Source organism: Schistocerca americana, chromosome 3 (genome assembly GCF_021461395.2).
Source record: "Schistocerca americana isolate TAMUIC-IGC-003095 chromosome 3, iqSchAmer2.1, whole genome shotgun sequence".
Taxonomy (NCBI): Eukaryota; Metazoa; Arthropoda; class Insecta; order Orthoptera; family Acrididae; genus Schistocerca; species Schistocerca americana.
The window spans coordinates 50,667,671-50,680,806 of NC_060121.1; the positions used below are offsets into that span (position 1 = coordinate 50,667,671).

Consider the following 13,136-nt stretch of genomic DNA (forward strand, 5'->3'; position numbering starts at 1 on the left):
GTAAAAACATGTACTACCTCTGATGTGCAATCCTCAAAACGGATTGCATATCCCACTTCTTCTCCAAGGTGCGTGCCCATTTCATCCGAGACTCTCTTGGCTACAGACATTGCTGCAACTCGACGAGGCTGCGTGCAGCCAATCATTCCATATTTACTGTAACCATCCTCATGAAGATACTGAGTTAATTGAGTTGTTTTCCCACTGCCAGTTTCACCAATAATTATCACTACATTATTCTCTCGGATTACATTAAGTAGCTGAAAATTAAACAGAAAAATTGCATTAGTGATAAAAATGTAACTTTTAACAATAAAGGAGAAATATAAAGGTAATGGTACATAGTGCATGTAGCCTAATTTATAGAGACAAGGGCTCCCAAACTAAAAAAAAATAGATACAAAAATAAACATTCAGTATCAACAATAAGGGATGGAAAAAATGCAGTTCAAAGAAACAGAACTAACTCTTATAAGAGCATAACTAAAGGGATCAAACACTATGAAATACAAACAAGAACTCTGATCAATGGAGCATGACAGACCTAAGAATTTCTGCAATCATGGAATGACTGCAGCATACACAGGGCTGGTTTAAGGCCCAAGTGACACAAGCTGCCACTCAGGATGCCACACTGGGAGGGACACCAGAGGTGCCACAACTGTAAGATTTCTATACAGGATGTTATCACAATTCGTAGCAGCCTCTTGGGGCACTGGGCTGACAAGGGGACCATATGAAGTTCCCCTCACTGCATTGTTCTGAAAGCACAGTCCACCCAAGAACTTCAATTTCCGAAGAGACAGTAATCTGAGGGTGCCAGGTCAGGGGAGTAGTGTGGGTGAGTCACTGCGCCCCATCCAAACGACACAATAAAGTTGTGAGTAAGCCAGGTGGTATTGGGGTCCGGCGTCGTCATGGAGGAGGCACACCACGAGTCAACATTCTTCTCGTTTTGTCTTTTATTTTTTCTAAACTTCTGTAGGATCTCTCAGTATGCAGGAGCACTGATGGTGGTCCCTTTGGGCACGAAATCCACCGACAAGAGCCCTCTCCAGTCCCAAAACAAAGACACTGTAATTTTCCTCTCTGAAGGTTGAACTTCAAACTGTTTGGGGAGGATGGAGAATGGATATGGTGCCAATGCAGAGGCAGTCTTTTTGACACCCATCACCAGTCACAAGTGAGTCAAGAAAGAATTTATTCTCAGTTTGAAAACACTTAATAAATTTGTGTGCAGCCAACACGTGATTTTCACAGTGTTCCGAAGTGAACATTTTTGGTACCCACCTTGCATTTCTTAAATCTAAGTCCTTCTGACATGATTTCATCCAGGAGACTTCATGAAATGTGCGTGAAACTTACTTTAAGGGAGTCAAGAATCACACAGTGATTAATGTGAACTTTTCCTTCAACCCACTGTACAAACTCTCCTGGAACGAAAGACAGTCTCCCACTTTTTTCTTCATTGTAGATGTCGGTACAGCCTTACTTAAATAATCTAACACACTTGGTAACATACCAACAGTTCATTACCTTGGAACCATAGGTTTCCACAAGCTGGTAATGGATACTGGCCACCATTTTGTTGTACAAAATCAGGAACCGAATGACTGAATGAATCTCACACTTGCTGTCAGTGGAGCAAGAGGAGGATGCACTGGATCAATGTGTTATGTTGCTCTGATGACATTCTGTAATTGACTGAGGTGCTCAACAGACCTCTATTTAAACTGGAAGACACAACTCTCAACCAGTTTCGAGAAAGTCGAGTTTAAAATTTTAGATGTGCTTATATACTATTTACAGTCACTTGTATTCATAGACTCCATACCTGTGGGATTAATTGCTTAGTCTTAGAAGCGCAAGCTCTCTGGATCAAATCTCGTCGCCTGTATTCTTTCTGTTTCTCTTTGCCCCCTCTTTCCCACCCCATTTTCCATGTAATTCTGACAATGGATATGTGTGATATGCCACAATTCTGCGTGATACGGAAGAATCATTTATGAATGTAAACCATGTTTGTTTTGAATAGTGACTGAAAAAACAACACACATGCAAAAATTCAGCGTTCATTACATGTGCTATATGTTGCAAAAATTATTATTTTCCAAGTTTCTATGATCAGTACCATATGCAGAGCTCATAGGTTACACATTATACTTCTTACTACGGAGTCATTCCACGTCAAATTATGCAGGTCATGTCACTCATCACCTCAAATTTTCATGAAACTTTGCATGTTTGCCTATACTCTGCTCTCCTGGCAGGAACTTAAATTGACACGAAACATTCTGTTATATGTCATATCCGTTACTCGTTTCACTTATTACTCTATCAAATATTTTGAAGCAGTTTCCCTCCAGTCCTCAGTTGGCTGAAATCTGCGACAATAGGAAGCGTATTGTTAAACAGCTTGCTTCAATATTCGGTGACCAACCTTTGAGATCCTACAATACTGTAAGGGAGTACCAGCAAAATCTTTGCTGTTGAAATGAGGTGGCTGTGTCTACAAATTACGTGCAATGTTGACGCGTAAGCGAAGTGGCGCATGTTCGGAACTGCATTCCAACCCCCTCGACCTATTCTTTCTGTCACTCATCAGCGTGACATGCTGCAAACAGCAAACGGGCATATCTCTCAGTAGTTCTCCGTATTTTGGAGCAGTGTCGTTGAAACTCGAATATTCTTACAGTAAAAATGAATAGATTGTTTCTATAAATGCCCTTTAATTTATTAAGTATGGAAGAGAAGCTAGAAACCAAGTGGTTAGGCTCACATCAACTAACTAGAATAGTACACATGCAACTCATGAAAAAAGGACTTCGCTTCTGTATGTACTATATTATTAGCTACAGCATTTCTTTGAAGGCTTATATTTATAATTGTATAATTACGAAATTTATTATTGTTCTAATATTTTTAAGTAATAGGACGTAACTGAAGGTTATATAACAATCAATTAGGTGCAATTCCATTATCAAGTTTGCTAATTTTCTTTCTCTGGACCCCTCCAACCAAAATGAGCACCAGCCGGCGCTGGTTGTGACATACCCGTTTATTGTCTGTGAACTACACTCCTGGAAATTGAAATAAGAACACCGTGAATTCATTGTCCCAGGAAGGGGAAACTTTATTGACACATTCCTGGGGTCAGATACATCACATGATCACACTGACAGAACCACAGGCACATAGACACAGGCAACAGAGCATGCACAATGTCGGCACTAGTGCAGTGTATATCCACCTTTCGCAGCAATGCAGGCTGCTATTCTCCCATGGAGACGATCGTAGAGATGCTGGATGTAGTCCTGTGGAACGGCTTGCCATGCCATTTCCACCTGGCGCCCCAGTTGGACCAGCGTTCGTGCTGGACGTGCAGACCGCGTGAGACGACGCTTCATCCAGTCCCAAACATGCTCAATGTGGGACAGATCCGGAGATCTTGCTGGCCAGGGTAGTTGACTTACACCTTCTAGAGCACGTTGGGTGGCACGGGATACATGCGGACGTGCATTGTCCTGTTGGAACTGCAAGTTCCCTTGCCGGTCTAGGAATGGTAGAACGATGGGTTCGATGACGGTTTGGATGTACCGTGCACTATTCAGTGTCCCCTCGACGATCACCAGTGGTGTACGGCCAGTGTAGGAGATCGCTCCCCACACCATGATGCCGGGTGTTGGCCCTGTGTGCCTCGGTCGTATGCAGTCCTGATTGTGGCGCTCACCTGCACGGCGCCAAACACGCATACGACCATCATTGGCACCAAGGCAGAAGCGACTCTCATCGCTGAAGACGACACGTCTCCATTCGTCCCTCCATTCACGCCTGTCGCGACACCACTGGAGGCGGGCTGCACGATGTTGGGGCGTGAGCGGAAGACGGCCTAACGGTGTGCGGGACCGTAGCCCAGCTTCATGGAGACGGTTGCGAATGGTCCACGCCAATACCCCAGGAGCAACAGTGTCCCTAATTTGCTGGGAAGTGGCGGTGCGGTCCCCTACGGCACTGCGTAGGATCCTACGGTCTTGGCGTGCATCCGTGCGTCGCTGCGGTCCGGTCCCAGGTCGACGGGCACGTGCACCTTCCGCCGACCACTGGCGACAACATCGATGTACTGTGGAGACCTCACGCCCCACGTGTTGAGCAATTCGGCGGTACGTCCACCCGGCCTCCCGCATGCCCAGTATATGCCCTCTCTCAAAGCCCGTCAACTGCACATACGGTTCACGTCCACGCTGTCGCGGCATGCTACCAGTGTTAAAGACTGCGATGGAGCTCCGTATGCCACGGCAAACTGGCTGACACTGACGGCGGCGGTGCACATATGCTGCGCAGCTAGCGCCATTCGACGGCCAACACCGCGGTTCCTGGTGTGTCCGCTGTGCCGTGCGTGTGATCATTGCTTCTACAGCCCTCTCGCAGTGCCCGGAGCAAGTATGGTGAGTCTGACACACCGGTGTCAATGTGTTCTTTTTTCCATTTCCAGGAGTGTAGAAAATCAACTTTAGCTGTTGTGCTCCAAACAATGATTTTTAAATATGTAAAAAACTTCTGACAGCTGATACCAGATTTATTTTTATCAAAACTCTGATAATATTTTTTAAAAAAGTAAAAAGAAGCAGCACCCTAGGTTTTGATAGACATTGGATGTTCATTAAACATGTATCACACCATTGTTCAGAAGATCATTCAAATCGGATTATGTAAACCGATAACCTGTAGGCAGGCTGCCTCATGAAAGTACAGAGCCGAAAGTTATACATTTAACTGAAACATTTTCTTTGCACGGGTTAACTTTATTTAAACTGTCGAACTAGCATCTTTAACCAACAATTATTCTAGCCACACTAATGTTAATTTAAAATGTAAATGTTCAGCAATGAAGAGCTCTGAAACTATCAATGAAACTTCTTAAGAGAATGTCTGTTTTTAATCCACCGTAACAAATTATATTCTGTTTACTTCATATTTTTTCCATTAAAGTAATACATTCTGCCTAATGATGTTGACTTAGATACACCAACTGCACATAAAATGTTTTCCAAAGGCAACTAACAAGTCTTACTTCTCAGGCCAAAAGAATGACACTGCTGGTCCAGGTGGGTTCATCATAGACATTTGTGACGACAGCAAAGTACCACCTGTCATTATATACAACTTGTAGTGCGTTGAGAATTTCGGGGTAAATTCTAGAGACACTCATATTTCACCCTTGAACACATGATATTTTAAGGATGAGTGTGTGAGTATGGAAATGCATCTACTGCACCATGGTTTATGTGTGTGCAGGATGGGCGTGTGTTACGAGAAGACTAAAGTTGTGTCAGTCTATCGGTGTTCACAAGTGGTGACCGCGCATGCCTTGGAAGCCGTATGTCCAGTACAAGGAGTAATCCAGGGCTACTCTTTGACAGTGAAGTAGTAGTGACTGCTGACAACAATCGAAATATGCTTTATCTAGAGTCTCTTATATTCTGTTGTTTGACTTGCTAGGAGCAAGAACTGTTTTGACAAGGGTTATTAAAACCAAAAGAGACTGCAATGATATATGTTAAGTACTAAGCTCTTCCAGATGGGGTTGATTTGTGAGACTTGAAAGCGCATGTGAAACTTGTGTAGTTGCTTTAGTGTGAAGAAGAAAATATAGCGAAGTTGATATGAAAGTATTCTGAGAGTAAGAAATCATTTCAAAAGTAGAAAAGTAGTTCAGTATCATTTCCCTAACCAGCATGAAATCTTTGGAGAAGAAGCATTGTGAAGTTCAACACAGCCATCTGTCCTGAGAAGAAGATCGGCTCCACACAATATGTAAATCACCTGTGAGAGATGTGCGAGTCTTGCACCCCAGTGCTACACAGTCTACGGTCATCAGGAAAACGTTAGAAACTGCTACAAAAGAATTTTTTTGAGGACGAGTGCATGTCCATTGTGGGGCATTTTCATTCAATGAAATAATCAAGGAAGGCTTTTCAGAAGAAGTTACTCTTCTAATCTCTAAAGAATCACAAGAAAGTGGTTTGCAATGGTTAAAATTCCTGGTACCAGGTATTTTGTGGGTTGTCAAAAATCTGTTACCGAGGTTCTTGTAAAGGAAATCTACACTGACTTTTTCTAAGAAGTGTCAAGAACGTTGTCAATATTAGCTTTGCGGAAATCCTAAATGCCAGATGTAGTTGTTATTTGTGTATCATCTGCTAGTTGACGACTAGCTCTTCTCAATTTACGTTTTACAGTTCCTCCCAAACCATCACACACAGATTTACTGTGGCTAGTAGCGAAAAAGGAATGCTCAGTTTCAACAGAAATATTGTTTTTGTGCTCACACAAGTTTTTAAAGCTTTTTCTATTCTTATATTGAGCAGCACATCCAGCAGTGAAATAATGCACTTTCTTCACTTGTGGGTAATGCTCCAGCTACTTAACCAGTTCCTTCTGGAAAGCATTTACAAATCCTACATCATGTTCCGTTGAGTGGTACTTAAGATAAGTAAATAAATTAGTGAAAGCAAAGTGAAGTAGAAATTAGAAAATAAATGAAGAACTTGGTTTAGTTTAGAGAGTTACATACTGACAAACAGCGGGCAGAGCAGAAGAGACAATGACCGTGAAGTCGGCAAGTTAAGGTGAAGCCATCGCCCTCCCCACATAAGTGGACGCTGTCGATTCAGCCGTCAGGGCATCGCCCGACCGGCTCACGTGTTTCTCAGTTGTCACATGTGAGCAAAGGCCCTCGCCTACATTCCAAGAGCCAATGACCGACGTTAAGAAGATTCTTCGAGAAGCTTTTCAACGTGACAGAAGAGGCAATACCCATGAAGTCGTTCACCTCCAGTGAACTGAAGTGAATAAATACGCGAGACGCAGTGGGCCCGACAAGGAGAGAAGAGTAGCAGTAGTTTTCAGTCAGTTTCGGTGCTGAAGACCGTCATGCAAGAAGAGACTACATCATACACAGACGCACCATGTCTGCCGCTGTAATGGAACAGCAAGCAGCAGCCTCAGCGCCAGAAGACAGAAGTTAAAAGGTATTTGAAGACTGATTTTTACATACCCGGGTGGCTCGTGAGGACGGGAAGGAGACGGCCTCACATCAGCAGTCACCTGTGAGCTGGGATGAAGATCTGACAGCCGAAGACTGGCAAGTGGGAGTCCGTTGTTCGAGTCCGGGACACTGGCCTTCCCCCGCCATGCCGCTCCGCTGGCCGACGCACAACACACGCGGCCGCTTAGAGAAGAGAAACACTGGGACGCCACATCCAAGGTATCACTACCCGATGCGCGACTTTGCTCTCAATAATTAAACGGGCCACCGCACAAGGTGCATCTCCAGTCAACTGGGCGAGACGGCGACACGAGATACACACCACCAGGCGTAATCAGACGCTGCCGCAGCAGAAGGCTTCGCAAACGACACAGCTGCCGCTCTCCGAGCCAGAACATCCAGTAAGATACAGTTGTACAAAACTTTCAATAAAAGTTATCTTATGTAAAAATGCTGTTTCATTCTACCTCATCCCTGAGCCAAGGAAGAACCCACCCTGTCCACATGTTGTTAAGAGAGAAAAAGTAATTTATTTAGTATTTTCACTCTGATATAATGCTTTAGAATCAAATGCCCTTCGCAGAAATGCTCATCCTGACAATTGACTAGCATCAAAAGAGAAAATCCAGTTACATTTAATGACAGAATTGTTACACTTATAAAGCAATGGTTCACTATTACCAATTTACTTTCTTCATTTACCACATTAACACACACGGGTGGATTGTACAGCTGCTTCTGGTCCAGTAATAACTCTGAATTTCATTCTAAATTACAAAACTGTAGTTTTCAGCAAAGTCAATTAACAGAATTGCTTTTTCCGGGGTTAGATTTTCTTTCAATTTTTTCAATGATTTTGACTAACACTTAGATATAAATGAGTGTGGTTTAAGTGCCTGTAATTTTATTACCAACAAGTTGATGTATTCACCAACAGTTGCAGGCTGTTTTACCAGTTCTGCCTGATGATCTCTATCTATCTACTGGATGAGCTCAATTTCATCATCAGCATCTTTGTAAGCTAATTTATGTTTTAATTATTCAATAATTTCTGTTTGTTATCACTGAGACAATTATCACAGTGATTAAGCATGCAGTAGTTTTCAGAGTCACATATAAGAAATTTTATAAGTTCTTTGTATGTTTCTTCAATGTGTTCTGCACCCAAAAGCAATTTTACATTTTGGTGGATAAACACACACACACACACACACACACACACACACACACACACACACACAGTGAATGAGTGCCGGCAGCAGCAGCCAAAATACACCACTTCAGTCTTAGCGAACAGAATTTAGAAATACCAATGTTAATGTTCGTATTCTCTCATTTAAAACAAGAGTACAGTTCTCTTAAGTTGCAAAGGATGAGTCTGTTACGCATATACATATTCTTCTGAATGCTAACTTCATCTTTTGATCCTTTTAACATTTGAGTATGTTTATCATTTTGGTAGAAATCAGTGACAATCTTTACTACTTCATGGGCAATAACTTTCCCCGTTTGGTTTAAGAACTGATAAAATACCCTTTTCTGTTTTCAGCTTCCTTGCTTGTCGAACCATGTACTCACTAACACTGAATTTTGACATTATGTTTTATTTTGATCAAGAGGGTGGAGCTAAAGTTAAAATTTCAATTCCTTAAGCTACTCTTACACTAACCACATTTTCTTTCATTAACAATATCATGGCATCAAAATCGTTGGCTTTCTTAACAATTTCATCATCAAATTTTTCTTCTCTACGGTCAGGATCTTCAATACTGCAATCTAGTGCCTGTCCCACTTCTCTATCCAAATCATGCTTCACTTTTTCTAGCTTCTTTTTGCCATATGATGCCTTGCTGTGATTTGGAATGGAGTGAACTTTTAAGGAAGAGCACCCCAAATCATGTAAAGTTTTATTTGCATCCTCAATACTTTGACTTTTTAGTACTGATTCATGAGATGTCACCTCCGGATCATTTGCATCACTTTCATTTCTTTCACTGATGTAAGTTTTCTGTTCACAAATCTTACGACATGTTGTGCACAGTTTTTGGCCTGGTTTTAGCACTTAATGTTTTAGACAAAGACTGGCCTCAAAGATTTTTTAACTATTTGTCTGTGTTTTTTAAAAGGATCACAACAAGTTCTTTGATGACTTTCAAAAACTTTCAAGTAATAGTATTTGTGATGTTTAAAAACAGTATCTGTGATGTCCACACATAGCAGCACTTTCTTGATCTTGTGGAATGCTTATATTGGATAGCAGCAATATGAAGTCTCATTGGGCTTCACTCAACTCTTCTATTTTGTGTAGAGTTTTTACTAAGGTACAGGTTGCCAAATGACATGGTGCTTTTAGTAATTTTCCAACAGTGCATCAACTCACATTTTCCAATGCAATTAACTGAGTACTACTTCACTTAAAACATACTATGTACAAGTGGAATGACAGATCTGCGCCACAAACAGGTAAGACCTGTCACACAGAAAGACAATGAGCAACTGAGGCCAAATAGATTAAGTGTTGCATGCCAGTTATTCTCAACAATGAATTTAAGAAATTGTTTCATTCCTTTCATCCCTATAAAGGTTTCAAAAACAAGTTACTGCTGTCTAAGAACTCTTTTGAGCAGGTGATTGACTGAACACATAAATAATATATAGTATAGTCTTCAAAAAATTACTGAATTAGTCAAGTGAAAGGAAATAAATTTTCTCACTTAAAGTTAACTTGCCTGCCTAGAATGAGTTATACTTAAATATGCTAATTTGCTATTCTTGCATCTGAGGTGGGGAGTGGATGAACTAACTTAAAATGACACTTTTCCATCACAGCAAAAATTATTCTGATTTCAGATATGTGTGTCAATTATCAGAGGACCAAATAAAATTTTTATTTTATTAGAAAGCTTACAATCTACGGGATTATTTAGGGCCAAAATCAGGTTCCCAGCAGGTTGGAAAAATGCGATACAAGCATTTTTCCACATCCTCGTAATTTTTCTGAAATTGAAAATTGACATACATTAATATTGTTTAAAAATTTTCTTTGGAACTTTACTGCTTCAATAACTGGATATTTGTTAACTACATGCCTTGCTCAACTTCTGAAAAAATAAAGGAAAAAAAAAATCCAAATCAAAAGCTTCATAAACACTTGACATCTGAGTTATGGGCACTTATGTAGATAAGTATCATTTTGCATTGACATTCTTGCAGAGCCCAGTTATCAGAATATCACTACATTTAAAGTTCAATATAAAATATAGTTGTAGTCTGAGACCCCTATGTTATAAGCAGATATGCTAAGTTTTGTGAAAATCTGAGATTGAGGATTACAAATGCTTGAATTATTGGGTGTTTTGATATATAATGACCCTAATGTAGATACAATAATATAAATAAAATGATTATACTGATTTTACGGTAAGTTATTTTGCATCCTTTTTTCCCCCCCAACCTCCTACAAAAATCTTTTTTTCTGTTTTTCTCGGGGTAAAGGACGCAAAGATAATAAACGAATCATTGAATATCGAATAATTTGCAGTCATAATAAATCTGGTGTTAGAATTAAGTAAAGTATCAGCAGTGAGATTCGATACAGAGACCTCGCACTTGTTCTCTTGTCTGCCAACTCCTTGAATACTAAAGACTGGGCAAAATATTGGCTTGGAGCATAAGTGCGTAATTTTTTTTTCCATTAGTTTAAAAAAAAAAACGTAACAGTCATCAATAATAATTTCTCCTTCACTATTTAAAATAGTCTCCCGGAACGGGTAACTTTTTGATTCTGCGACTGGAGAAATTGTGTAGCTTTGAGGCAAAGAACTCATCGAGCCACGTTCAGAGTGCATTTTCACCTGGAACGGTAGTTCCTTGAAGGCTGTTCGGTACAAAGAGGGAAATGTGAAAATGTGATGAAGCAAGACCAGGTGACTGAGGTAGATGCGGAAAGACTTTCCAATCTAACTGTCAGCCTAGCAGAATCCAGGCAGATGTTATTGTGGAGTGACATCACTTCACACAGTCTCCCTGGTCTTCATCCACGGATTGCATCTGCAAGACGTCTCAGTTGTTGACAATACATGTCAGCAGTGAATGTTACACCTCAGAGAAGCAACTCATAATGTACCACAGCGTCACTCTTCCATCAGATATATAACATTATATTTTCTGGATGCACACAGTCTTTGTACGGGGTGTTGCTGCTCTGTTTGGGCTCGAACATTCCTTCCTTTTCCTTATATTAGCATAAAGACGACATTTCTCATCACCAGTAATGATCGGGATAGGAATGGTCGGTGTTTTTCATAAACCAATTAATGACGAGCAAGCAGAGATGCACATACGGTCAGCTGATGATTTTGGCTTAGGGCATGCAGCATCCCATACGCCAATTTCTGTAGCCCACAACGTGCAAATGTTGCACAATGGTGGAATGATCACAGTTCGTCACATTTATCAGTTGTCAAATACAATGATGTGGATCATTGTGGATTAATGCATTTAAACAATTTTCATCTAACACTGAAGATTTCCCCGAACGTGTAAAGTCACTAATGTCAAAACGATCTTCCTCGAAATGAGAAAACCGTATTCTAGTCGTGCTCTGTCAAATGGCATTATCCCCACACACAGCTTTGCACCTCTATTGAACTCAAACAGAAGATTATGTCAGAAATGTTCAAATTTCTCCACTTGGCATTCCATTTTCTGGCATTCACTGCTCCACTCAGTATCTACAAAAGACTATACGTAAATTTAAATGGCAACATTGACCTATGAGGGTAATTCCAAAAGTAAGGTCTCCTATTTTTTTATAAGTACATAGTCACGTTTATTTCTACAATGGTTTACGTCAGTTTACAGATTGAACATTTAGCTATTTTTCGACATAATCACCATTTCTGTCGATGCATTATTGTAGACACTGTGGCAGTTTTTGTAGGCCCATGTCATACCAGCTCGCCGCCATGCTTTTCAGAAAGTTATGAATCTCTTCTTTCACCTCGTCATTGGAGCTGAATCGCTTTCCGGCCAAATGTTCCTTTAACCTAGGAACAGGTGATAGTCACTGGGAGCCAAATGAGGACTATAGGGTGAGTGGGTGATTGTGTCCCACTGAAACTGTTGCAGGAGAGCAACGGTTTGCGGAGTGATGTGTGGGCGAGCGTTGTCGTGGAGAATGTGTACGCCCTTTCTGAAGAGAATGGTGGTGAGCTGGTATGCCATGGGCATACAAAAACTGCCACAGCATCTACAAAAATGCATCAACAGGAACGGTGATTATGTCGAAAAATAGCTAAATGTTCAAGCTGTAAACTGATGTAAACCATTGTAGAAATAAACAGGTCTATGTACTTATAAAAAAATAGGAGACCTTACTTTTGGGATTACCCTCGTACAAATAAAAAATGACAATCGATAAATAAACCCTTAGCAACCAGAGTGTCAAGTGTTCTCAAAAATGACTGAGATGGCATCTTCCTCTTCATCCATGTTGCAGTCCTAGTTGTGCTCCATACAGCTGTAAATATGAATGACATCGGTAAAGAGAAGTTCTTACAGTCTCCTCTCGAGAGAGCCACTGGGAGCACCCAAGTGCAATTTTTGTATACAGTGCATATCACAATTACTGACACAGATGAAAGTGTATGAGGGAAAAAGGCGGAAGTGTCAAACGGAGAGGGGTTGGGTGCCAAATGATAAATTGCTTGTGTGGAAAAACGTTTTTGAACCAGCCCTGAGTATATACAGGGTGGGCAAAGTATAACTGGCCTATTCAATATTTATAAGACCCCACATGTAACTGACCCTTGTTAACCAATTGCCCATCACAGATAATGCAGAAAACCAGGATTTTGAAACACTAATCAGCTGCTGTCACAAGTCTGCGGATGCACATCTAACGCATGCGCTGTTAAAAGTGCTTCACTCTGTCATGATGTTTGAGTGAGTGAGATGAGCAGATATATTTAGTTACCAGTTGAATGCAACAGAAAATGGTGCTCACAATATAAGTGTGTGTTCATTGTCAAGTGCTATGCAAAGGACTAATATGCAACTCTCTACTTTTACAAGTGCCTGTCTACTG

The 13,136-nt window shown here is 40.9% G+C and overlaps 1 protein-coding gene across 1 annotated transcript in view; it reads right to left on the minus strand.

The window, feature by feature from the left end:
• The window catches only part of LOC124605505 (pre-mRNA-splicing factor ATP-dependent RNA helicase PRP16), a 186,628-nt gene that overhangs the window by 121,988 nt on the left and 51,504 nt on the right, over positions 1-13,136 (minus strand). Inside the window, exon 10 of the mRNA XM_047137238.1 lies at positions 18-260. Within this exon, the coding sequence (XP_046993194.1) occupies positions 18-260 (243 nt within the window). The remainder of the gene's footprint in view (positions 1-17; positions 261-13,136) is intronic.